Source organism: Seriola aureovittata, chromosome 11, assembly GCF_021018895.1.
Source record: "Seriola aureovittata isolate HTS-2021-v1 ecotype China chromosome 11, ASM2101889v1, whole genome shotgun sequence".
Lineage (NCBI taxonomy): Eukaryota > Metazoa > Chordata > Actinopteri > Carangiformes > Carangidae > Seriola > Seriola aureovittata.
Genome location: NC_079374.1, coordinates 15,252,195 through 15,279,848, shown reverse-complemented (window position 1 = coordinate 15,279,848; position 27,654 = coordinate 15,252,195). Strand labels below are relative to the sequence as shown.

The following is a 27,654-nucleotide window of genomic DNA, read 5'->3' as shown; positions in this document are numbered from 1 at the left end:
GGACTTATCATTCATGTGTTTATATACACAAATCTAAATGCACATTGTGTAGCATGAAAACTAGGCTGTAGATGTGGGAGTATCCTAGCAGTTGCAAACCAGCACCATATTCAACAGCCTGAGGACAAGCCAAATTCGATTTTGAATGAGAATACTGCCTTACGGCCTTAGGTTGTCTAATAAGAGAGCCTTTGGCAACCACTGAGCAGCCGACAGTGAGTGTGAGGTCAGGTCATTAAAGAGCATTTCATTGATCACTCTGCCCTCATCTTTGTTTCCTACCACATATCCCCGGAGAGGAATAGCTACAGGAGCGAGGGGCCCTTTAGTTGTGTCAGCTTTGATTTTTATCCTCACCAAGCAATCCTTAATGTACGCATAGATGTTGAATGGCTTCTCAGTATGCCTGTTTTAGTTATGTTTGTGTTACAGCATCAGTAGGCTGGAGAAGCAGAAAAAGAGGGGGGAATGATTGATGTTGATGAAGCTTGTTCCTTCCTGACAGCTCGCACATTGTTAGACATAGGGTAAACCCACTATGTATAGTTGGTATTAACTAAAGAAAAATGTCAAGGCTTATTACAGGAACATCATATGTTTGAATTTATTCAATTCAGTTTTATTTGTATTGTGCCAAATCATAACATACACTATCTCAGGGCATTTCACAGGGTTAGGTGAAGACCTTACAATATTATAGAGCGAAACCCAACAGTTCCCAAACACTTGGCAACAGAGGGGAGGAAAAACTCTTGTAAAAGATTCAGTATAAAAAGTTGTGTGTTTGAGCAGGTTGAGTGTTTTTGAACTAATGTCTGAGATTAAAGTGGGAATAGATGACTTTTCTCCCGTAGTGTTTGTAAGTGGCATTGATGTTGGCACTGCTGTCACTAAAAATACATTGCACCACTGTTCATTTTAGAAAGGTCACTGCCAGGATACTTGGTATTTGTTTAGATTATCAAACGGACAAGGAATCATTTGTTTCTGGTTGCCAGCACTAGTGTTGGCAACTTGCCATGTTTTGTATTAAATGTATGTGTTTCTGTCTGTGTTCCTTTGTTGAGAAGAGTCATGATCAGCAAGTACCTTTTGATGTTTTTATGTCAGTAAGGGCTTCAGAAATGGACAGAGGTGGGAGTTGAATTTGTTCTTTATCCTTTCTGCTTTGCGGTGAGACTTGCACTCTAACGGAAAAGCAATTCTGTGGTCAAATTAGTCCTTCCAATGTAAAGCGCTGTTGATCGGATAATTCCTTGTATCAATATTGTGGTTCTTTCTCTTAGAAACGCTGTGTTTTGGTGTGCTCCTGTTCCTCCTCTATTATGAGGCTTTGCCCTCAGAGTAATGCTGTTATTAGCTGTGCCTGAACATGCTTATATGTACCACACGAGTGGCAAAAAGGGCCTCATAGGCTCGCTGCACCATGGTGTTTCAACACACCGCCTCCCAGAAAACACCACAGTGGAATTTTCCCACTTTGTTGGAGTCCATTACACATGAAAAATCTGTCTGCCGCCTGCTTCTCCCTGGCAAACTGGAGTTACACTCTGTGACCCTGTTTTCATCTGAATCAGGCACAGACACACAGACAGGGTCCAGCGTACTTTGCAAAGCCCATGAGCTGACCTTGCTTTGAGAGCTACAACTCCAGCACTCTCTTAAAGGCTTGATGAGCTGGCTGAAATATTACCCACTTGAGATACCGATGCTAGCCTCTGTCTTGTTTTAATGAAGCCAAAGTCATCTTTGTCTAAGTGACCTAGCTTAAGGAGTTAATAGTTCAAGTCAGGGCAAAGCTTCATGCCAATGTTTTTGCCATTATGCATTTCCACACCATAAGCGCAGCAAAAAGGTTGAGTTTTTTCTGCAGGTGATATTGTTCATTCTACCTCCATAGGCGATATATAAGGACTCTAATTACAATCGACTAGTGATTTTCTCCACTCCTCTGGGTCTTATCTGCCTTCCTCTCCCTGGTGCTGCCGCTGTGACACAGGCAAGGAGAAATCTAGAGGCATAAGCATTCTGGCCTCGATTATAGTCATAAAAATGGAAGCCTGGCTCTGAGCAATTACCCCATGGGGGAGTAGAACAAGTATGAGAGGGAAAGAGAGAGACAGATTCAGAGGGGAGGGATCCAGGTGAAGGAGAGTGCTCAGATATACAGAGGAAAGACAAAACGCTCATATAGAGGCAGGGCGCAGAGGGTGGTGAGTGAAGGGAAAAGGACAAAAGTGAGAGTGTGAGCATGATGGAGAGAGGCAGTCTGAGTGGCTGTCACCTGTGAATGGTTCTCTAAAGCACTGTGGCAGGAGGCTGTCAACGCAGAGGAAAACAGAAAAGAAGGAGAATAGGAAGAGAAGATAATCTGCTCCCAATGTGACATGATGTCAAAGGAGTGTGTGTGTCTGGCCTGGCACAGCCCTGGGAGATATCCCTCTAACTTGCCTGTTAATACTCATCACCATCACTGTCATCATCATCATTATCACTATAATCATGCCATCGTCAACAGCACACACAGAGGAACCACTGGGTCACTGGGGAGCAGTAGTTGTACTTTGGGAAAGTGGTAGCACAGTAAATACTGTTGAGCTGTCCTTGGAATGGCACATGTCCACTGAGTTAGTTTAAGAAGTTTACAGGTGTCTCCCTGTCATCCTCCGCCCAAACACGCAGATGAGTTTCTCTAAATGACTGATCCTGAACTAATTGCATATGTCACTGCAGTCTTTGTTCACTACAGCAACCTCCAGACTGACAGTCCCTAGATTGCTTACTCTCTTCATTTTGGCCGGGAGCAATGTTCTTTTTGTCTGACACAACGCTATTGATCTCTCAGTGGAATTGTATGTTCGCAGGTCTACATGAATTGTGCTGGCTGTGTGATTGCACTGCTGCAGCATTTTGGCTTTTTGTTCCAATCGAGGAGATACAGATTGCCTTTGTGAGTTACACTCATTTACTGGCACTATGCCTTGGCATTATTATCAACAGCATCACGTAAGAGCTTTTGTTGAGGTTCAACAGCTTGTAGCTGCACAAAACAGCAGCAGGTCTAGTACATAACTTAAATCAAAAGACCTAGTAGATAGTAGTAAAAAATGTTGGATTTTAGGGAAAGGGAGAGACTTTCGTATTTTGCAGCTGTAGATCCAGTTTTTGAATCCAGACATTTACATGTGTATTAATGACACCAATGACAAGATGATGCTGTTAGATTAGAGACTTTAGAAGCCAGTTTTCACAGTATGTGAGAGACATGGCCTCACACACCAATGACTTGTCACATTGTGCTTTTGAAGTCAGGTTTAACAAAGAAAAAAAAAGAAGAGAAATTGTTTCCACTGCTAGACAGAACTAAATTAGAAATTATTTTAAATGATGCCACATATTGCTGCTTCCACTTGAACTAGTAATGGTGCATAAATTGTACTTTTGAAGTGGAATTATGTGCAAACCCCACACTGTGAATGCTAATGAGGCAGAAATGCAAAGGTATTTACTGAACTTTTTTAAATTCAGAGACAAAAGAACTCTCATCAGCCGTCGCCAACATGTTCCCTCTGTTTGCCCAAAACAACCTGTTCCAATCACACCTCAACAACCAGGGCTACAAAAAACAAGCATTTTTAGATGACTTAGTAACTGTAAATGAGCTAAGACTGCCAAAGTGGATGGACAAATAAATGTTAAACTCCTGACAACAAAAAGAATTTGTGGGGAAAGTTGTCGGATCTGTTAATGAGGACTGACACGATTTTTCTTTCACTCTCCCCCTTGTACAGTCTCTCCTCTATGTCTTTCTTATTGACAGTCTTTCTTTTGTTGTCAATCTCTTTTGTGGAAAGCACTGACTGCAGCAATTGCCAGTACAGATGACAGCTCCTTTAATAGCATTCACCACACAAATGACAGTTTCTTTAATGGCATTTTCATTATCAAGGGAAATTTTAACTTCCTTTTCATGTTCAAGTATAGAGGAAAATTATGTTCTTGGGAGTCTGACTCATCTTTTATCTGAAATGCTACCAACATAAAATTATTTTTAGAGTGATAAGGTCTAGATCAGAGGATCATAGTTAGATTTTTTTTAAATAAGCAGCTAACATTAAGATAGTTTACATTGTTAGCCATTACTATGAACTTCCTGACAGTGATTATGATATAAGAAATAATTTTTCCATAAAGTTAAAGCAATTGCAATTATGTTGTTTTTTGCAAGCACCAAATCATAGACAATCAAATTGTTCTGGTACTACATAGAGGTCACCACGGTGATAGAGCCAGCAATGACTCAGATCTGCACCAGCAAGCCAAATCTTTTAGGAACCGAACTCCTACAAAAGGATTATCCTGCTTTTACCTTAAATTCCATGTCTATATATACAACTGCAGTGTATCAATTTGCTATTAACAGAAGGATTAAAAAAATAATAATTTTAGCAGCTATGGAAGTTTTCTGCTGTAAATCCTTGTAAGGCCATGTTAGAAATCCTGGCGAAATTATGTCCTATTGTAAACTTGCTTTTCCATTATCTGAGAGTGAATGATGTTTCACATTTCTGTTTGTGGCTTCTTGTCACATTATCAGCTTATACAGTATAAAAGCTCTGGTGCAGCTGTGGGTGCTAAAGCAATTTTCTCGCTCTGATTCCACCTATAGCTATGCCTGCAGCTGTACACTCTCTTACCTCAGCGAGCCACTTTACTGTATTTTTAAACGCCTTCACTCCAACATGGTTATTGTAATTCTGCTGTGGTGGCATGACGCTGCAGCCAGTTTCCTAAAACCTCAGTATTGTAACAAGGTGACTTTGTGGCAGTTTGTGTAAGTAATTGCACTGCGTGGTTCCTCCAGGTCTGGTCACACAGCCTGTTCTGAGGCCCATTCTCTTTGTTCAAACCTCGGGCCTGCTGCAGAAATCCTTTAACCTCTGCTGTCATTCTCCCACTGCGCAGCAGAGTCAGGCTCTTGTTGGAATGCGTCTGCCACGCTGCAGTGAGGGTGCAAAACTGTCAAGCCTCATTGCCGCTTAATGAACAAACATATTTCTGGTAGATTCTCATCTTTGGTTAAGAGGAAAAGCCATCTGCACTAGTTATGCAAAATGGATCTGAGCATCACAAATGAACATGTAGCCCTTTCTTTCCAGGCCCAGGCTGAAATCACAGCACCACCAAAGCACAATGTACCACAGACTCACATGGGTTGTGCTCGAGGTAACAAGAACTATTACAGATAAGATCTCAAGTCTTAATTAATAGAGAGATTTGGACACTCACTACTAAGGATTAGGCAAAGATTGCTCTGATGTATACCTCACAATTATTATTCTGTCATATACAGGAAGGTGCTGAGTAACCAAGAATATTCAAGCATAAATTCGCACAGCACTGCCTCTGCATCACATTATCCTAATTCATCATCCTGTATATGTCTCATGTATTATGTTGTAGGTTCCCTGTTTTATGCTCACAGGGTGATGATGAATTTGCCCAGTAACTAGGTTATATCTATGATGGATCTCACGTGACGCATGAGTGCATTCCCATCCAGACATGCCAGTTAGATAGATGGCATCACAAATCCTTGTATATGTTTTGTGAATAATTTGAATGCACATGTAACTTTGCAACCACACTAGTTACAAATGAATACTGTGTATTACATGCGTTTGTAACAAACAAATGGATAGCAGTAAGGAAGTAGACTGATTTGGAGCGGAGGTGTAGATGTTATTTATTATATTATCCGCCATAAAGTTAAACTGACCATTCTCACTGTTCTCTGAAGGGAAAGGGCCAACCAAAATGTAGCATCCATCTTTCAAGTCAAAATATTTGATCATTTCTTTTGGAAAATCATTTAAAGCTGTAGCAGACAGTGAATTCAATCATAAGATTTAATTTTGTCAAAATACAATAAAAGTCTTCCATAATCAATCTTTACTTGCCCAACAAAGCATTAGAATGCATTAAAATGTATTGGATAATATATTCAATTTGCCAAAATTGAGAGTTGTAAGCAGAAATACGCCACGGTTTAATGCAGGGCTCCCACATGTTAACATTTTCTGTGGTTGTCCAATTGAATTAATGAGTGAGGGAGGAAAACAAAAAATCATGAGTGTGCTGGTTGACCAGTTGCTGTGTGAAAGTGTTTGAATTAATGTTTGGAACTTGCAGGATGGAGAGACCTTTCATTACACCAGACTATCTCCCCTATGTGGGTTGAGGAGCTTGGCTTGATTTACAGCTTAGTGTTTACCCCAGAGTCAGCAGCCTCTCTTTTGTAGGGTTGCTACTTCTAAAAAAAGTTTTGTTGCAAAAAGGAAATTTATCTTTTTCAAAAACTGGTTAAAATTATACATATACATATTTTTTAAATATAGAAAATGAGCAGCATCCTTAACATAGATTGGTTTTAGTAAATTGTCAATTTTGTTGCCATGTTACATATATTTTGGTAATATTGAAGGTATCTTTGGATTCTTGTTTGTAATGATGTAACAATGCCATAATGCTGCTTTGTGTGCTAAATTCAAGTACGCTGTATATTAGTTTGTTTACTTATGCAGTTAGGCTGTTTGGAGTGTACTTGGAAGTCAGTGTATGGTAATATAGCTGTGTGACATTTGGGGTTTATGTGTGCTTAAGCCTCTCTTATCTGTGCTGAACCACCGTCTATGTGCTGAACCAGCAGCAGGCAGAAGCCACTTCAGGCATTTCAGATAGGTCTTGTGCTGTCAGCAGCACCCATAGAGATGACATGGGAGTGTGCACGTTGGTAGCGTGGTTTGCTGCCATGTGTCATCTGTTTCTTTAGGGCTCGGCTGAGGACACAAGCGGACAGGATCTGATTCAGCTATGGGACTTTAGGCAGATCAGACCCAACAGGCTCATTGTAATAGCAAATAAAGGCTCTGGAGGCCTTGTTAGTACAGGAAAGCCGGTGGCCCATTGTCCCTGTCCTCTCCTTCCACACTAAGCCTGGTACCGACCAAGGCTGGGCCCACACCCGTTAAATAAGCATAGTCCTTGTTTAGTGGTCATTACTGTTGTGCTCGGCCCGACTTGGTGGATCATTATGCTGAATAGATATGTCCCATTCTATGTAGGGGCCAGGCATGGAGAATGCACTGAATTACACAGAGCAGTGAGTGCTCTCTTTCCATGGTTTATGTGAATCCCACTTACAAGTGTGATCCTGTCCCTGTCTCATCAGATCAAGCCCCATTTTGGCACATAGCCCTGTGCTATCATAAGCTAATTATGGCTTTATTGAGTCCATATTCATAATAGTCTTAATGAGTCATGCAGAGTAAAGAAAGTCTATTGAACTATGTGTTAGAGGAGAGAGCGATCACTTAAAAAAAAAAAAAAAAAGCTTTTTTTTTGCTGAATAGAGCCAGAGGATGTGATAGTAAAGAGGCATGGCAGTAATCCTCAATGCCACCTGAGAGGCCTATAAACTCAGCAAGACAGAAAGGGTGCAGTGTTGTTTAATAGCTGGCTATAGAAACAGTAGGCCAAGAGTAGGCCACCTGATTCTTGTCATAATCTTGCTTCTAAAAACTGTCAACCTGATGGAAATTGTGCTACAAAAATGAAAAATGTCATTTAATGAAGGGGATTTTATAATTATACATAACAGTATACCAAAACCAATGTGACACAATGATTGCACAACTAAGAACAGTGCTGCAACCAAATTGTGAAGGCATAGAAAAAACTTGGGGGTCAGAGCTCCATGCAGGAAGCTCTGGACTGCCTCCATACTTCTCCGAGTAAGAAAACAGCAGGGTTGGAGAGGGCATGCAGGCAGGATGCCCGCCTGTGATAGGCTTGGAGCGGCTCTGAATATCAGTAGTGACAGAGACCTCTTGCCTTATGGCTGCAGCAGATGTCTCTCTTTGCTGTGCTCGATCAAGATCATAGACCATCTAATCAGTGGGACTGAAGGCCAGCCACTTTGTGTGAAATATTAAGAAAGGCATAACTGTTTATTTTTCTCTCGGATGTGATGCTGTATAATGCGAGGTGTGCAGCCCAAGATGAAGTCGCTGGACTGGAGAAGATGACACACTGCCAAACAAAACAATTGGATTATGAGCTTAAAAGAAAGAAGGCACAGAAATGGTGGGCCAAGAATAGTGACATTTGCAGGAGCAGGAAATCTCCATCTTCATTCAAAAAGTAAACAGAACAGTTTGGTCTGTTTCTCACCATATGTCTAATCATTTCTTCCATGAGCATCTGCTACATGCATGACATGCTTACTGTGACTGAGTAAGCTTTACACACGCCTGATGAATTTTATCTTTTAGATTTACGCATGTGTGTTTGTGTGGGGATGAGGGAAAATTAATTTGAATGTTCATTTTTATACTGTTTTGTGAATGTTTCGATTCAGACAATAGCCTTGTGCTCACAGAATACTGTATCTTGTGGGATTGAACTGCATTCACTTATTTGAATGTTCACATTTTCTCTCTCTCCTCCTTCTTTTTAATATGTGTGTCCATATGGATTATCTCCTTCCCTTGTCGCTTTCACCTTATGTCCTTCCTTTTGCACATTGGTGGCAAAATCGTGCACTGGAGTGTTTTCAGATTTGTATCAGGAAGAGGTGAAAGTGTGTTTGAATCATCCCTCCCTTTGTCTGTCTCTTTCTGCATGCATGTGTGGCTCAAGCTCTTGTCACTGTTATTCAATGTCCTATCTCCCTTATACATAAGGCATAACCTTAACTTTTAGCCCTACTTGTAGCTGCCCTTGCGTGCAGAAAGAATCTTGTGGAAAACAGACCTCCAACACACATTGCCGCATTGTGTTTCACTTTGTAGGGCTATTGAGAGAACAGTTCATATTGTTGGTGACCTTGAGGGTCTGTGCACATTTCTAAGATTTGGTTAAGTAATTACACAACTAAGGGTTCAGATCTTAAAAACTTTTATAACAGCCGACTTCCTAAAATGATTGCCGTATCAAAAGCAGCCCCTGAATTGAATATGTCCTTCTCCCCTTGACAATTTGCACATATGCAGTGTAGAAATACATTTCAGTATTTTCTATTTTGACCTTTTGCACTGAGTCATATCTGTCTCAAGAAAAGTGAGAATGGAAACAGGGATGATTGGTTGAAATGAAGGGTTGAAATTGGCAATTTTCCTGTGACTAAATCTGTCAGTAGGGTTATTTGTCTCTCAGAGAATTGATGGCTCATTTCATTCTGTAAGTAAACCGGTGTTGTGCCCGCTGTGTCTCTGTCGTGCTTCCAGTATGTGCACTCTTTTAGCTCGTGGGTGTGTATTTGTATCAGGAATAAGACAGCACTGGGATGATCCCTGTTATCCCTCCTGGGGAGTCTGCTTCTTAACACTGGCCTGTGCTGGGCGATAAGATGATTAGGATAATGATCTGGAAGACAAAATATAATCTGGTCAATAATTTTTTGGTGTACAGGAAAGTTACACTGATTTTTTAAGTGTTGGGAAAGTGGCACCTCACAAAGCCAATCAGGAATATTTGCTGTGGTAAGTTGCTGTTAATGCAAACTAAACATTTCCTTCAGCTGCTTCACATTAAAAGCTTTCCACTGATTAACCCTTGGAGGCTTTTATTATTTATTTATTATGCTAGAGGAAACACACCGTGTTTGTCATGAAGATTAGCGTTGCTTTGTTAGCTGCAGTATTTACATACTTATTCCGTGCTAATTTGTCAGTCATTTGGTTTTATGTATTGCAAAAGGAGAATATTATCAGAGGATACGGCCACAGTGAGCTGCAGGCTTTTACTCTGGTTTGTGCAAGTCATCACACCATCAAACTTTCACCATGTCATGAAAGTAAATGATAACTTTTATTGTACCATCCTGTCCTCTCTTATATTTGATACATAGACATTTTCTTTGGAATGAATAAAGCTCTGCTTATCGTATTTGCACATACACACACCACAAGATGTTATCAGGGTTGCTCATGGCATTGCATGGGTATCCCAGCCACATGAAAAATGTCAATTACATTAAGGAAACAGTATTTAGCAGTTTTCCCTCCAGCTCCCTCTCACTGCAGTCAAGCTTCACATACGTATCTACAACTGAGGTTGAGGAGAGGAGAGCGGTGGAGGGTGTAAAGCAGTAGTCTGGGGGAGGGGTGAGTAGAGCATGCCTGGAAGGAGATTTCAGTGCACCCTCAGGGAACATTGGGAGAGTAGAAGTGTGAAAAGTGGGCTGGTCTCGGTGCTTGGGGGTGACCAAACTTCCTCAGACAGGTCACAAAAGAAACTGGTGTGTGTGTGTGTGTGTGTGTGTGTATGTATCTGTGTGTGTATGCAGCTGGTTGTGAATGTAATTGACCGTGGTAATGTACATTACATGGGACAACTAAGGATAGCAAGACAATGATCCTACCATCTGTACATAGAGTTATGGTGAGTGAGGCTTTTTTTGCAAGAAAAGCATAACTATTGGTGATGGAGTACAGATACTCTTTGTATTGCCATGGTAGTGGTGTGGGTGAGTAACAAGGTATTCCTAGGGTATGCAAATGAGTGTATATGTGTATGCCATAATTTTTCTGTGTACAGAAGGCCCTTTGCGTGTCTTCTGAGTGTCATGATGCCGTGCTTGGAGCTAGAGAGCTGTGCAAGTAATAGCCTCGCTCAGGCTAGATAATTAGTCAAATGCTGATTTCTACTCGTCTCCCATAGGAACAGTGCCACCAAGGCTAAATATCACCCACTGAAGCGGTGCTTATCTCTCTGTGTGGGCTGGAAAAATGGCAGTACCATATCGCCTGCATGCGTCTTCACCTAAGTTTGTGTATAGGGTTGTACATGGTCTCTATTTTGAGCTACTTGTGAGCAAACATTTCTTTTGAGGATTGGCTTATTTGCCATGCTTTAAGCTTCTATTTTGTGTTATCATTAACCTACGTGCCACGATGAAGCACAACACTGTTGGGAACTGTAGCTGGCTGACAAACTGTCAACCTGCCTCCCTCATATTGACTTCACATTTGTCGTATCTGTCAATAGAAGTCCATAAAAGCTCTCTGTGGTGAGACTGTATATCTTGTTGTTTATACAGGAGCTCCAGTTTGAGCGGCTAACCAGGGAGCTGGAAGTGGAGAGGCAGATTGTGGCCAATCAGCTGGAAAGATGCAGACTTGGGGCCGAGTCACCAGGCGCTGGTAGCAGCAGGTAATGAGAAGATGCACACACACACACAGCCACAATCCGACACATGGCTTTTTCATCCTTCACAGCAGTGGCCATATTCCATAGTGTAACCTTATGGCATAGTGATGGAGCAACCCAGTGTGCTTAAATCTGTCCTATTATTTTGCAATAGACTGAATTGTTTCAGCGCTACCTAAGTTGATCAGAGAGACGGTCACATCAGTTGGCAATTTAAATGTGCAGACTTTGTCCAGGCAAATTCACTCAAGTCACTTTTAAGTTAAGCTGACAACTTCCTTTGTAAGCAATATATTAAGCCTATGTTTATCAGTGACAGCATGTGAATGTGCATGATAGTGGAGTGTTATTTGCTCAGTAAAGCATTGCCGTCGGTGTGAAAGAGCTTCTGAGTTTGTTCTGTGAACTCATTCTCACTTCATCAGCTACAACACCTGGCTGCCTGATCATCACACCTCACTGACCACACATTCTGTCCTGTTCACTGTGGCTCAGACATGTCAGGTTCATTGGTGAAGCTCAGTAACAAGTACAATATCCCAGTGGGCTTCAGAGGCCCACTGTGAAGAAGGTTTGACACCAGTTTTGTATTATCACATGGTTTGGTGGTTTGCTTCAGTGTCATTTGTCAACGTACAAATGATTTAGAAATGCACCGATATGTGAGTATGCTGTTGACGTTGACCAATAACAATATTGAAAATCAATACTAGTATTAATTATACTGCTGGTTTGTTCACTAATGGTTTTCCTGGAATATGTCACCTAATACAACTGTGAGTAGTAGAATAAAAGTATCAGGGACAAAGAGCTGTGATAAAACAGCTTACGTCAATATTAGATGGTCTGAAAGATTATGCATATGTTTTGTAACATTCATTCATAAATTTCAAACATGCATCATGTTGTAGTTACACTTTTTAAGCAGAGAATATGTGGATCATCTTTTAGGTCTGGTTAAAAACTTCCTTAAGTTGGTAAGAGAAATTACAATAGAGATCAATAGGGTATGACATTTCAGATACTGCTTAATGGTTAGATTTTGCAGCACTATTAATATGATGGTTCTTTGTTGCTTTTGCTTATATGCTTCGATTATGGCCAGCAGTTATGATGGCATAGCACAGTGCTGTATAATATGGGTATTTTATGAATGGTTAACCAAACTATCCACTGATGTGCCGCTGCTTTAGTCATACATGTTATGTTGCATTAGAAGGTTTGTGATCAAATCTAAGGTTTCTGATATAAGGATATGATGGTGAGACATTGAATTAAACAGTAAATCATCATTGACCCTAAAAATGTATTTTGCGTCATGAAATCACAAGTGGACAGCATTAAGGTGTAACTGCACCCAAAGGCATCGATAACTGATCGATATCGAGTCACTCAAGTCATGTTTGAATATTTTCATTGACACATGACTACATGTTAGAGCAACCCTGACCACTGAGAGAGTGCTTATTCAACTAGGATGTCTGGGCCCAAGACACATTGAGGAAAGAAAAATCTCCACATATACTGTACACACATATACTATGTTTAAGAGCTTGTTTTCATTGTCCGAAGAAAATGGAAGTGTTATTTGCGTATTCTTCAAAAATGGTAATGCAATCTGCATTCTGATTCCAGCCTTGAGCTGCATTCATTCTCAAATGGACCTTGATGCATTTGGGATATATCTGGATACATGACCCTTGGTCTCAAAAGGGGCTGCAGGAGTACTGTGATTTTTAGCTGGCTTTGTGATAATAAGCCCTATGGCCTTACATGATGAATTTTTGCACTTCAGCCTGCATACCTGCAGAATACACCCACATGCTATCAGCAGATAGCAGTACTCAGGGATAAGAGTGTCCATTTCCCCTTTCTCCCTTTTAAGAGAGTTGCGGGTATAGAGCAACTTCAAGTGCTGTGAAAAAGGTGTGGACACCAACTCTCTGAAAATATACACAGCCAGTCTATTTACTTTTGTTTCCTTTTTTGTTTTTTGGACCTCAGTTTTAGTGTATCCAGCGACGCCATGATCATATTTGGAGATAAAAAGGCTAGAGAAAAAAGCAGTCTCTATTTGCCTGATCTTATGACTCTAATATGGCTCTTATATGAGAGGGTTTTTGTGACAGCCAGTCACAATTAAAATTAGCAGTCAAGCTTATTTTGCACAAGTAGGTAGGTCTATAATTTCTCAAATAGTGGTAGGGACCTTTATATAGAATAAATCTATATTGACACAGATAGGCCTTTATTTCTCATTTCCCTGCTTTATTAATGTGTTTTAGAATAAATCTTATTTTAGTAAGAAGCCTCACTTTTTTGTGTCATGCTTTTTAAATTTGCTTAACTGGTGAGAAAGATCAGTATATTGTTAAATAGAGTCAGCAGTGGATGTGGCTGTTGTGACTGAAACTGTTTTTTTTTGTTTTTTTTCTGGTGACTACAATAAAACGACGATAGCCAAGTTGGAACTGGCTCAATTTTAGAATAAAACATTCTGTCATTACAACCTTTATCAAAAGGTTGTTCGATTCATTAGACCTCAGAAAGGTGAGGAACTACATCAGCCCCGGCACTCATAAAGCTCATAAAGGATGCTCTTTATCTTTGCTGCAAATGCAGTTTTACTCCCAACTATTTGAATTGCATTGTCTGTTGCTGGACTCAGGATAAAATTCTTTCAGAAAATTACTAGTAAGTATTAATATTAAAATTATTAATGGTGGCAGAGTTGAAACATAAACCTTTTCAACTGAAATAACTTTTTTAAGGAATTCATTAACCATTTTTGGAACTCGGGCAATTAGCTTGCTTTGCTACCAAGAGAACCAGGGTCTAAATTCAGCCCTTGAGCCACAGTTCCTTGCCTGAAAAAGTCCCTGGTTTCTATTGGCCTAGGAATTATCTGAGTGCGACTTGATGTTCAGAGCCGATTAGGAAATCAAAAGCCCTGAGGCTGCAACAACTGTTCACCGTTCATTCACACAGAAAGCATGCAGTAATTGCCACTATACTAGTATCAGTATCACGACTAGGGAGACAATTTTTGCAGATTGTTGTTATTTTGTAGACTGGGGATTTTTATGATCTCATTCCAGTTTTTGTGATAGGATGAGCCAAATAACCCACTGTTTAACTGTGTACCCTGATTTATCTTGTCGCTTATAATTTTAATTTTAACCCTAAAACCCTAGTTTTTTGTTTTTTTTTTCAGATGAAATTTGAATTTGCATTTGATTATTTTGGATACAATCCCAAACAGCTAGAAGTATTTTCCTTTCACCTTGCTTTACTGTCGCCTCAGAGATACAAGTACTTTCTGTGTCATGGGTCTTTGGCATGTAAATGGACACATGCAAAAAAAAACCTTTCAGAAACATTGCTAAGGGTTGAATAATGGCTTAATGGTCCTCCAGCAGAAATCTGCCTTTGTTATCCAGGTTAACTGTAGTCCTACCCTAAGACTAAGCCAAGTTTCCAGGGTACATAATGTTTTAGCAATCAGGTTACTGCCAAACGATATCATCACATTTGTTAAATACATGTAAATGCTGCTACTCTTCCCACTGACGGGCCGGTGCCCATCCACCATCTCCTACAGATCCTATAAAGAAAACATGTAACACCTTTTTTTAAAGCCAGAGGAGGACAAATGAAATTGCTATCACTGGACATTTGTGTGTGAATGGAGATTAGCGTTAACCATTGAGGTCACACTGCTTGGCTCAATAGCTCAGCAGGACAACAGCAGAGGTGACAGCACACTTAAGGGATCTGATGGGAGTCATTACATTTCATGACACCTCCAGAGTTGACCACCCCCTTCATTTCTGCAAGCAAATAGGGCCTGGTCATCAAACTTGACCTCTGGCAAAACCCTGAAAAGATGCGACCTCCCACCCAGCTGGTCGCTCACTAGCCAAAGGGGCTGATGGGAAATAAAGTATCCTGCCAGGGTCAGACATGTTGTTTATCAGCATCAAAGTTTTACAATCACTTTACAAAAGCCTCTACCTAGCCAGCCAGTCAGCATGCAGCATGCATGACGCATCATCATTATGGTATCCATTCTTCTACTTCATCTGCCATGGTTCAGTGGAGCACAACTTGCCCAACTTCCTCTTTTTAATTGCCTGCATGCTCATTAAAATTCTGAGAGCTGTGCTTCCTAAAGCTCATTGAGTGTCACCTTACATTGAAAAAATAGCAGCAGGAGCAACATTTGGTGCTCGATAATAATGACCAACAAATAAAGAAAAGAGCTTTGAGGTCTCCTGCTTTGCCTTTCTGCCATAATAACCAGTCTTGGAAAAATGGCTCTGAAAGTGAATTGCTTTCCCTTTGGTCAGAAAGTATTTTCATAGGTACTTGCATAAGTTGAAGTCATTAGGTGGCTATTAAGATGTTAATGTACGATGGCTGCTCTGCACTTACCTTAAATCATTTGAGTGCAATGCATTTGCTTCGCGATTACTGGAAATTTCCTTTAAAATAATACTCTGATCTTCTTTCAATTCAACTTAAGTTTTGGTAAGATTCAAAGGTAAATTTACAGTTAAGATTATATAATAATCAGCTTTCACTTTGTCTCAGTTTAAGTTGTATTTTTAAGAATTCTAAGATAAGATTTAACAAGATCAGAATGGGAGTTTTCTTAAAAAAGACTTGTAGTGTTCTTTTTATTATGATCAATAATTATTGATCATTAACTGATCAAACAGAAATTCAGCATGTTTGGTTTATATTTTTTATTCCATATTGTCTTAAAAAATTGATTTGTAAAATTGAGTTAAAAGCTTTTTATTATTAATTATGCATCTGGACTCCATTCAGTATAGTACTTGGAGGACAAGCCTTTCTGTTGTGAAGGCTCAGTCAAGCCGTAACCTTTCTACTTCTCCATTAAGGGGTTATAATGTATCTTCTGTGGTTATAGAGCATGTTTCATAGCAATTGTGAGGTCCCCGACATTTTCCAAATGAGATCAAGAGCTCTGCCAATGTGCAGATTCTGAAAATTCATTTTGGATCCTTTTGAGATTTGTGCCATTGTGTACTTTGTGCATGGTCTGATGCCTTTCTGTGCTGAGCTTGTCATTAAGTATGATCCTTGATTCACTGATCCAGGACCATTCATCATCAGTAGACCGCACAGTGTCAATAGATCGTTTCAGATTTTGCTACCTAGTATTTTCAAGTGTGGTGGCTGAGTAGTATCACGAACTGGGAGTGCTCTCTGACTGGTCTATTATTCTCCCACATTATTCTCTGGAGACTGAGTATCTCCCTCAGATTCTCTCTGTGCTTGGATGTACACAGGCATGCATGTCAGGGTTATATCAGGATGTCAGAGCGCTGAGTGTGTGTGAATGTACTGTATGATCACTTCCGATTTATTCTAGGAGCTTGCCCCACTTGTCTGTGTTCACTATCAGCTCCCATCAGATTGTATTCCATCCCCTGGCCTTTTGCACATTTAGACTTAGCATGTTAATTAAAGCTGCAGGTGCAAAACAGTGAAAAACACTCTCTGTCACCAAAGGCACCGTTAAGTCTTGATAAACAGAAATGACAGAAATGGACTTTACATCTGCGTTGTAAATATTAATCTCCAGTTAGGCAGTGTAATCTGAACCTCAGGCAGTTTTATTTCAAACACAGTGATTACCATCTCTGACCCTGTTGTGAAAGGCCTAAGGAAAGAGTACATGAAGCCCCAAGGTGTCTCTTCCAGATGATTTCACTCATGTCATTCACTGTGGTGTTTCTGGTTTGTAGTGCATGTATTCACTTTTTCATCTCCTGTTTTCCCCCCCACACAGCTCGTCTGAGAAGTCCCTGCCTTGGAGAACTGCAGGTATGTCAACTAAATTGGATACCTATCACTCTTCATAACAACAACGACAACAACAACTCTATTTTTTTTTTTTTCTTGATTTTTCCCATATGCATACCGAGCATATTTGGTGTCCCCTATAATCACTCATTGCTAGAATTGAGGCAAACATACCACCCACCTCACCCTGTACCTAGACCTGAAACAACCTGAGTTATGCAGCGCTGCAGTATGTCTAAAATGATTAATGTGGAACAACAAATTACTGTTCATTCCATAGAGTTTTACTATAACGTAATGGGTCACAAGCCAACCTACTCTCTCTGTCATACTTGGTGCTGAGGATCCCTTTGGTACTAAAATTCATAGCCACAGGTTTGAGGCAACCCAAGGCTCTTCATCCTGTGTATGATTCTAGTTTACACATTCACAAAGTATTCCTTGATTTGTTACTTTCTGTTTCTGTTTGACCCTGGTTAATCCCTTTTGGACCTATTAAGACCTCTACTCAGTGGTCAGTATAAGTACCTGCTTGCATATCCTTGTTTTACTTTGGAAGGCATGCATTGATTTTCAGTGGACTAGACAATCCTGCTCAGTATCACAGTGATAAAATGCTCCCATGTTTCATCAGTACGGCAAAACTGTTTTGCTAAGTGCTTTTCAATTCTCATTTAATATTTGCAGTGAGGAGTGTGTGTTTCCGTGTGTATGTGTGGTGCAGAACAGGCATGTTTCACATTTTCACAGTAATCATTGCTAACATGAGCCTTTTCAACCACACTTACAGTAATGGGCAGCCTAAGGCGTATTCTTGTTTTAATATTTATCTAAGCTATTTCTGCCCACTCACACAACACCATCAGTGACACAGAGCGGAAGGATTTCTCACAGACCCCTTTGGTTCCTGTTTGTTTAGTCCACATCCTTGAAGGATCTTCAGGAGGGAACAGATAATGAATTGAATATACTAATGTATTTCATGGCTTATTAATTACATAGTGGAACTTAGCAAATTTCTGCAGTGGCCATTAATCTTTTATTGTCGAACTCTTCAGAAGAGCCTATGGGGGGTTATAGTTGTACATATGCACTGGGAATATTAATACTACACGTTTTTCTCATTTGCCGCCTGCTCCCCATTTCCTTGCTGAATGCATTTCATTAATGTTGGAACAGAGTCTGGGACTAATCACAATCACTGTTTTGCTTTGTATTGATTTCTCATTGTACTGTAGATGATAAATGATAGTCAGATGTGGTAATGTAGTTTTTCCAATCTAAATGAATTAAAGTCTAAATGTGTGGCACAGAGCATAATGGGCCATGTTTTTGTCTGTGAGGCTTATTGGCCTCATGAGCTGCTGTCTGAGAGTTTGGGATAGAAGTGTTACTGTGGAAACAAGCCTTTTAGCCCCAGGAAATGTCAATGCAATCACACCTCATGACCACTGAGAATAGAGGACAAACCTCCCAAAATGAAAGCTTTCTTCCTGTTTCTGTTCATCTCTCCTGTCTTTTTTTTTGTTTCGCCGCTGCTGCTTTTTTCAGACATATATCCATCAATATGCTGGCAGCTCAACATGTCAGCATCATGTTCAGAGGCGACCCAATGCCATTTTAATAAAAACAACTGTGGTCATCTGCCTATTCAAGACCTAGCAATGATTTTGTAATAACCCTTTTATTCAAATGATCTGCAAGACAAGAGTCTCAGAAAGAGCAATTTGTGGGTTGAATTACTGAAATTGTACTTTGTTTTGTGGAACTTATGCTTTGAAAAGTTAATAGATGAGCAGAAATTCATAGACAAAGTAGGTGATCACTACTAGTTTTCTACTGCCGGATATCTATTAGCACATTTTATGACAATACTTGTCACTTGACACTTGTCATCAATGAGCATTATTTCTCCATACGCTTTCTTGTTCCCAGCCCCTAGAACGCAGGGTCCAAATTATAACGCTGTGATCCTTTATATGCTTACAGATATGTATTTTCAACCTTATCAGTGTCAATATGGGTCTTAGGATCCATATTTATATACGTATGCCTAGCTTAGCTGCTCTCCCATATGTGATATCAGAATGTCACTGTATTTTATTTATAGCGGAAAGGTTTGAAAATCCAGTTTCTGCATTTTCCAACACATCAATTAACTGGGTACACACACCTAGAAAGGCTTTAATTCCAGTAAAACCCCCACAAAATAAGGTGATGGAAATAGGAAGTTGAGATGAGACACATATGAGCTGGTTGTCTGTATGGGTACTGCTGGCCTGTGCAAACTAGGCAGAGTATTCAATAGTTTTATCTTATACATTTTAAACAGACAAAAAAAACAATTTTTTATATGAATTTACAACAACATTTTGTGTTTTTGTAATTTATCACCAAGGCATCCTGTGGGAGAACTGACAGCTCTCTTCTTCTTAAGTGTCTTGGAGAAAAAAACTCATCTATCCAGAGTGCTAATGTTGTGTGAACAGTCGACATGGAGTTGTTACGTATGGGAAATTAAATGTGAATGCCAAAAGCTCCTCCCGTACATGGATATTTGAAGTCAGTAAAGCTTGATCTTCAGTTTGTGAAAAAGGGTTCTCTCTCGCTCTCTTTGTCCGCTTGCTGTCTCTCCCTCTCTTCCTTTTCCTCCTCTGTTCTGGCTTTTTGGCATCTCATTTATCAAACGGGGTCAAGGCTCAGTATAAAAACCCTGTGGTCTAAAGCGACACACTATGTGCCAGACACAATCACTGCCAGAATGGAAGTAGACAAAAGGCTTGTTCAGTTGTGTCATTACTTACATTACCTTCTAAGAAAATATAAATGCCCTTTGCTCTCATAGAACCGTCTTGTTGTTTTACTGTAAATACTTTAACAAGTCCTTTTTATCACCCACATGAAATTTTAATTAATTCAAATATGATTTTCACATGAATTCGCTCTCTGTACGTCTCGCGCTTACATGGCACATTAATCTTTTGCCATTTTGCTCCCTAAATGTAACTATGGGTGGGGTTATTTTTTTAGTACAAAGAGAGGAAGACAAAGAAGGACAGCACACAAGACAGTCAGTGGGCAAGCGAGAAAGTCAGACTAATGAGAATCTGAACCTTAAATTTATATGGTTGTTATTTTAAACAGGGTTTTGTATTGAATTGAAAATAGCAGCACTATTGAAATTCGATCAGCAAGGTGTCCTGCAAATATTGAGGATTCTTGATACGGACTGCATTGGCTCAAGTCCTGGTACTCGTGCTGAGAAAAAGCAGGAGGTTGACCTTCTCACACCAGGCTATACTAAATGTGTATTCTGACAATTTGACTTAAGACCCGCTTGAACCCGGCTTGTGTCAATCCTATTTGTAAATGGGTAAACACTCTTGGATGTCCAGGGGTGAGAGTCCATGATGCCAGGTTGTCAAACACACTAGGCCGATATGTGTCAACAGATTTATTCAACAGGTCAGCTTGGGCAACAAGGCGGCTCCTTCATGGAATTCAGCTCTCATTCACACACCAGCTGACTGAGCAGGATTTGACAGACCCTGGCTGCCAATGTTTGCCTCCCTGTTCCCCTCCGCTTGCTGCCTATTGTTCTGGTGATTGCAGAGTAACCCATTGACAGTAGTCACGCTTTAACTAGATTGTGATTATGGGGAAAACGTTTTGCACAGGGACATTAGAGAGCTAATTCCAGTTCCTGTTTGTCATACTGGTTGTTGCCATGCATGAAGAGAGGGGGATGTGGGGAATTGTTAGAGCAGTTAAACTATTTGGAGCACGGCTGTAAACACAGTTGAAGTGACATGCTACCCAATTTTGCTTTCCAAAATAAGTATGGCATTAAAATTGAATGACTCCAAATGTACACAGGCGTGAGACTAATGTTGCAGAAATTATTGGCTGTTATTGTTTCCTCTCAACTCCAAAAATTGTTTACTGATTTAATGACTATAATAATCTTTCCATCCCAAAGCCAAAACTTTGTAATTGTTTCAGACTCAAAGCTCTTCCTCTGTCTGACTCCCCTGCTCTGCTGTGTCTTCCCAGATGCGTCCGCCACAGGGGACACAAAGTCTCGGGTGACTGACAGCTCCCAGTCGCCCAGCTACCGCATCAGGACTGAGTCAGAGCAGGTGTCTCTGTACTCCCCGGAGCAGTCCTCCCTCCATGAAAGTGAGGGTCTGTTATTGCCTTCTTTCCATCTTCTGCACTGCTTTCTTTTTCTCCAAACCACATCTTCGTTTTCTCACCTCAGCATTATCCGACTACATTTATATGGCAATTAATTCAACTGCAGACTGTTTCTTGACTTATCTTTGGATAATACATAAAGTCTGTTTTTTTCTTGCCCAAACTGATACTTGATACTTTGAGTGCCACTGATAACATCTGATCCCTCATCAGAGCCGATGAAAGTCCGATAATGTACCATGGTACACTGAATCACAGGGTGATAGAACAGTTATCCCCCTACAGTGCCAATAATGCCATGTAGGTAAAGGTCATGTCTATTATGAAACCTTTTATGATGTGTCTGTCTCCTGTACCTCTAACCCTTCACTCTCCTCTCTCTCTCTTTCTCTTTCTCCTTGTTTCATTTTTGTCTGTCTTTTTCTGTCACTCTCTCTCAGGGTCCGCAGGAAATTCGCGTAGCTCAACCCAGATGAACTCGTACTCGGACAGTGGCTACCAGGATGCCAGCAGTGGCTATCTCAGCAGCCAGAACCTGGGCAAGGCTGAGCTGAGGATGCAGCACTCCTTCCCTGGCGCTGGCACTGGCACCCTGATGAGAAATGCCAGGGCTGAGGGCCAGGCTTCAGCCCAGGTACTGTCAGCTACTGCACATAGAACATATTGTTGTTGTCAAGCACAAAATGTTAGTGAGAATTATACCCTGGAGAGCGCTGTCTAACATGTTAGTCCAAAATCTCCCATAAGTGTTCAATTGGGTTGAGATCTGGTGACTGCATAGCATATGATTCACATCAAACCATTCAGTGACCCCTCGTGCGCTATGGATGGGGGCATTGTCATCTTTTTCTCTACTCATTTTTCAGGTTTTTCCTTTCATTTGTCACCCCTCCGTATGTGTAGGTAGGTATGTGTAGGATTTTAGCAGCAGCAGAGCAGCAGCTTGGAAATGGCTTGGAAAGGACGTCTGGTTAACATGCAGTCTTAATGGGCCACATGTCAGTCACTATTTCATACTCACCATTGACAAAAGAAACAGAAAAACTTCGGCTGTATTAGAATATATTTGTAACATATATGTGAGCACTGAGAGTAGGAGAGAAGCAAATAGATAAAAGGACTGAAACTGGCTGACACTCAGTAGTATGCAAATATGACACAATGACGTCAGTTGTTTACAGCAGTTCCATACCAGTTTTCACACACAGTCCAGCCAGAGACGTATTGACCTAGTCTTGTTTGTTTGCCTTGGGCACTTTACTGCTTACCTTTGTACCAAACCGGAAAAACCGGGTGTTCTAAAACTTTTGACCGGTAGTCTATGTATTTTATACATTCTTTTTCTTTTCTTTTAATTAAACATTGCTCACAATGTTCAAGCGCTCATTTAATTTAATTCAGAACTGACTGTGAGTTTTTAATTAATGACAACAAAAGAGAAACACCAGAATTCAATTGGCATCTTTTCCATGAAGGTAACAATGTAAAGCTTAAAGGCACAGAAGGTACACGGTGCACTGAGCAAACAACATAATCATGCCTCATACAGCGCTGTACACAGAGACCACTGAGAAACCAAATGGCACTGTTGTACCCTATAGAGGGGAGAGGAGCAGAGAAAATAAATATGGCCTAGAGAAAAGTCATGCCCTGTAATGAATTGGTTTATTTAATGCTGTGCTATTTAGCATGTCATTAGTTATAAAGAGAGTACATAATTGTTAATGATTTTTATAGCTCCTTAAGGACTGTAGAAACAAATGCATGAAGCCATTTTTTTTTCCCCCTCACTTGCAGGCTCCAGCAGTCACGACAGCAGTGCCTGGCCGTGCTATGCGGAGGGTAAGCTCAGTGCCTTCTCGCTCTCACTCGCCAGCATATGCCAGCAGTATGTCCCCCTCCCGCGGCTCCCTGCGTACCTCAGCTGGCAGTGCCTATGGCTCACCCATTGTAACTGAACCCAAACCCCTCTCCAGCATCTTCTCTACAACCTTGCCCTCTGCCCAGCGCACCAGTACCACCGGCGTTGGCAGCGGCTCACCCTACTCAACCCAGAAAAACTCCCCCGCTGCACTGCGACGCATGGGTTCCACAAACTCGCGGTCGGGCAGCGCTAGCCGTACCACCTCGCCCTATCAGGCGTCTGCAGGGTCCTCATCGGGCCGCATGGGCTCACCTCTGACAATGGTTGACAACATTAACCCTCCACTAACTAAACAGCCTACTCACTCATCATCTCCAGTCAGGGCTAGTATGACCGCCGTGCCCCAGCACTACAGCTCCACTTTACCCCGCTCCATGCTCCACAACACTGACCCCTACGGACCCCAGAGTTACGACATTTACGAGAGGATGACGCGACCTGACAGCCTCACAGGTGCACAAATGCAAACACACACACACACACACGCTATTTAGAGTGTATCAGCTCAGCAGCCTGTTCAAACTCACTTAGACTGTCATAACAGTAACTGTTTTCAAATGCCTTTTTATTTTTGCTGCAGTTTTATATTCTAAAAAAGTGTAAGGGCAATAGCAATAGTAAAATACCTTCTGTCAAATCAGAGTGGTAAAGAGTACATGGTATTTGGTGTTTTCCTCTTGGTTTTACCTTCTCATTAGTTATACAATGAAGTAACACCCTTAATGGGTATTTTGTGTATTTTGTAAAACTTGAGCAAATCTATTTTGTAGGCTGTCACATAACTGCTTTTCATTATTTCTCCTTGAGTAGCAGATTGGTACTGCAGGCTGTAAATATTTGGACAGTGATACATTTTTTGTTGGCTCTCTGCTCAGCATACTGAATCTGAAAGGAAACAGTGACTGTGAGGTCAGTGGTTGTGCTGGAGGGTAGCCAAAACATAGTTCCTGCAAGAAGATATTAGCTCAAAGAGTATAATAGACTGCTAATCATAGTTAGTTTATAGACTAGGAAACCAAATCTAGTAGTCCTAATATAGCTTATGTGACACTGACATTACTAACACTGACAATGTCATTTTCAATCAACTCTGAAGCTTTGTTAGCTTGTGTACTGTTAGGTTCAAGAGTCCTTTTGGATAGAAAGCTTAAATTTGTTACACCTCTAACAACACCCATCAGTGATTACAAAGGTGCACTGACACACATTGAGTACACTTTCCCATCACTGTAGAAAAAGTGAGAAGTTAAACTAGTGGAAGTCAGCAGAAGTAAGATTTTCAACTGCTGTTATGTTGCTCATTAATTTAATGTTTAGTAAATTTGATGTTAAGTAAATGTGCTGTTTATTCAGAGACCGTTTTATTTTGCAGGTTAGATAAGTGAGAAGCAATTTAACAATATACATGATGATGTGTACCTGTGTGGAGAAATAAAAAAAGACGGTAGGAGAAAACATTTCCACAACACATAACAGAGTTCTTTCCAAATCCATTACTTTAATGAGTGCATTATCCAGGCTATAACGTTCTTTTTCACAATAGAAAAAATAGGGTAGCACTATAATTGTGTATATGTGTGTGTGTCTGTGGGGGTGTGTGGGAGATCAGGAAGATAATTATTGGAGAACCTGTCTGCCCAAACTAGCTTATTTGTCATGCTTTTAGGAGAAAGGCCCAAAAACAAGCAGTGGCTGATGTTTTTATAGCCAAACACGTCTCTTGTTCAAATCTAGAGCCAACCAATTTTTCCCTATAGTAACAGGAAAAGACCAGCCTGCCTATTTATTCTCAGCTCCCACAATTTAAGGTACCTCCTGTAGATAAGAATGTAGTTTTGACAGATAATGCAAACCACAGATATTACATAGCATAATGATTGTAAAAAATCACCCCCTTTTTTTCACATTTAGATTAGAATAGAATAAAGGCATTTTTCAAGTGGAGAAAAAAATGAGTAGTCATTTAAAACTGGTGAAAGCACGGGTGCATCTCAAATTTTAAGAACATATTTGTTTTTCCCCTAAAAGGTGAAGGAAGCACTTATTCAGCAAATCACTGTATTATTACAAGGTTAATGGATGGTTTTCTGCTTGAATTCATGCTGCCTGGGGATATCCTCAGATGCCCTGGTTGATGATGACGTTCAAGGTGAACATTTTGGATTGTTGTGTTACATCGGTTTTCCATCGTCCTCTGTGCATTGCGTTTGCATGTAGGCGCCACATGTGCAGTGCGTGTGCCTTTTGTTTGGTCTCCATTATATATCACCACCTTCACCCGATTGCATTTTTACCATTGACTGTGCATGTGTTTCCTGTAGTGTTATCAGCATTTAGGGTCACATCCGCCACTGTTATTTTACCATGTGCTATAAACAACAAGGCTAGGTAAAAATATTATCACAATATCTTTATTTTCTTCTTTATCTGTTAGCGGCTATCTCAATATACATTTAATAAATTTGCAGTAAATTTGTAGTTCAAGGGATATATTCACCTTTATGGCGAATCCCACATTAATCAGAAGGCGTGTAATTGTTCAAAACAATAATTTTAATACCATTGTGGTTTAATATTTTAGTCCCAACAAGTCAATTGCACTGCAAATTGTGGGCAGGTGCATCGTCTTTGCTTCACTTATCCCTGAGATGTGTCACGAACTTGAAATGAGTCCATCTGTGGCAAATTGAAATAGAAAAGGCACACAGCTGTGTATATAAGGTCCCACAATTCACAATGCATGACACTGGAGTCACTCAGCAGCAAGGCCAGGCAGACTGGTCAGAATTGAGGGAAGGATAAATGCAGCCAAATATAGAGATGTCCTTAAAGGAAAACCTGCTCCAGAGGGCACAAGACCCCAGGCTGCGGCGGCAATTCGCCTTTCAGCACAATAGTGACCATAAGCTTACAGCCAAGACAACGTTGAAGTGGCTTCTGGATAAGTCTCTGACTGTCCGTGAGTGGTCCAATCAAAGCCCAGACTGAAACCCCATAGAACATCTGTGAAGGAGATGGCAGTTCACAGGCGCTTCCCATCCAATTTTTGACGGGGCTTTAGAGGATCTGCTAGGAAGAATAGGATAAACTGCTCAAATCCAGGTGTGAAATGCTTGTAGAGACTTACCTAGGAAGACTAAAAGCTGTAATTGCTGCCAGTGAGGTTTCTATAAAGAATGGGGTCTGAATGCTTTTTGTAAAAATGTCTAAAAACATCTTTTCACTTTGTCATTATGGGTTATTGAGCATTGAGTCATGGGCAAAAATGTCAATTTTATCCATTTGAAATCAACACAATTGTATGCAAAAAAGGGAACGGGTCTGAATACTTTCTGAAGCCAATGTACATAAATTGGCCATTGCACATTGGACCATGCATCTGTATTTACCTTTTTTATAGCCTGTGTTCGGTCTCATGCGACTGCTAATACTAGCACCTTGGAGCTGCAAACTGACAGTCTGTGACTGAATTGACTTTTCATCTGCTCAGTGGGATGGTACCTTTTTGAGATAGTAGAAGAGGTGTGTTGTGTTTCCCATCCTTATTGGTACAGATTATCTGCAACAAATATCAAATTGCTCTTCATTTGACCTCAGAAATTCTAATAATGTTTAAATCACATAAGTTGTGTGAATTTCTTTTTGGGTCATTTGAGCCTTTTAACAAGTTACTAGTTTTCCCGTGCATTTTCAGGGTCTTATAAGAGGGTGGTGAGAAAATTATTTTTTCGGTTTTATTTTTCTTCCTGGATAGAACCTATATACTACATCCTGTTGCTGCAGCCTGATTGGATAATTATTTTGAGCTTCGACTCAAATGCAGAATAGTTACATTTAGAAATTACAGTTTATCAATTTTATTTTGGAATTTTATTTTATCTTATTTTGTACTTTTGAAGAACTTTTAAGAGTATTTTCTTGTCTAGTTCTACTACTCACCCCACACACATGCTGCTGCTATGACTGATGATGTCTCCAGCAGACACAAATGGGTTTTCAGTCACTGTCCACTGAGCAGACTGAGACACAAGCCTAGTTCTCCTCTCCCTGCCATGTCCTCTTCTCCCTCATTCCTGTCTTTATGTCTCACACTATTCCCCCTTCTCACTGTCTCCCTTTCTCTCACATACACTTCACTGGAGCTTTACCTCTACCACAATAATTTGTCATAAGTGTTTGATGAGCCATAGTAGAAGGAAATGGGGTGATCACATGATCAGGCTCAATTGCAAGCATTCGGCAAATGCCATCCGACAGCCTCGCCTTGATATCGTAGCTGTTGGTGGTTTTCTGTCAGTATCTATCAGAGGATGTTTTGCCTCCTTTCCTCACCTCTTTCTTGCTCTGTCACACAGTTTGTTGTTTTCCTCTGTTTTCTTCTATCCCTTTTCTTGTGTTTCCTCTCGGTGGCCTGCTCGTTCTCTTTCCTCCTTTTTTTTCTACCACCCACCTGGCTCCCCTCCCTGCACTGACATTGTCAGTAAGTC

General features: G+C 40.6%; 1 protein-coding gene across 6 annotated transcripts in view; it reads left to right on the top strand.

Annotated features, from left to right (window-relative positions):
* LOC130177360 (plakophilin-4-like) overlaps positions 1 to 27,654 on the top strand; it is a 77,440-nt gene that overhangs the window by 21,774 nt on the left and 28,012 nt on the right. For 3 of the 6 annotated variants that reach the window (XM_056389036.1, XM_056389032.1, XM_056389037.1), the window contains 6 exons: positions 11,102 to 11,214; positions 17,033 to 17,067; positions 21,100 to 21,231; positions 21,684 to 21,877; positions 23,041 to 23,620; positions 25,290 to 25,316. In XM_056389036.1, the coding sequence (XP_056245011.1) occupies positions 11,102 to 11,214; positions 17,033 to 17,067; positions 21,100 to 21,231; positions 21,684 to 21,877; positions 23,041 to 23,620; positions 25,290 to 25,316 (1,081 nt within the window). The remainder of the gene's footprint in view (positions 1 to 11,101; positions 11,215 to 17,032; positions 17,068 to 21,099; positions 21,232 to 21,683; positions 21,878 to 23,040; positions 23,621 to 25,289; positions 25,317 to 27,654) is intronic. The other 3 variants (XM_056389033.1, XM_056389035.1, XM_056389034.1) reach the window with 3 other exon arrangements.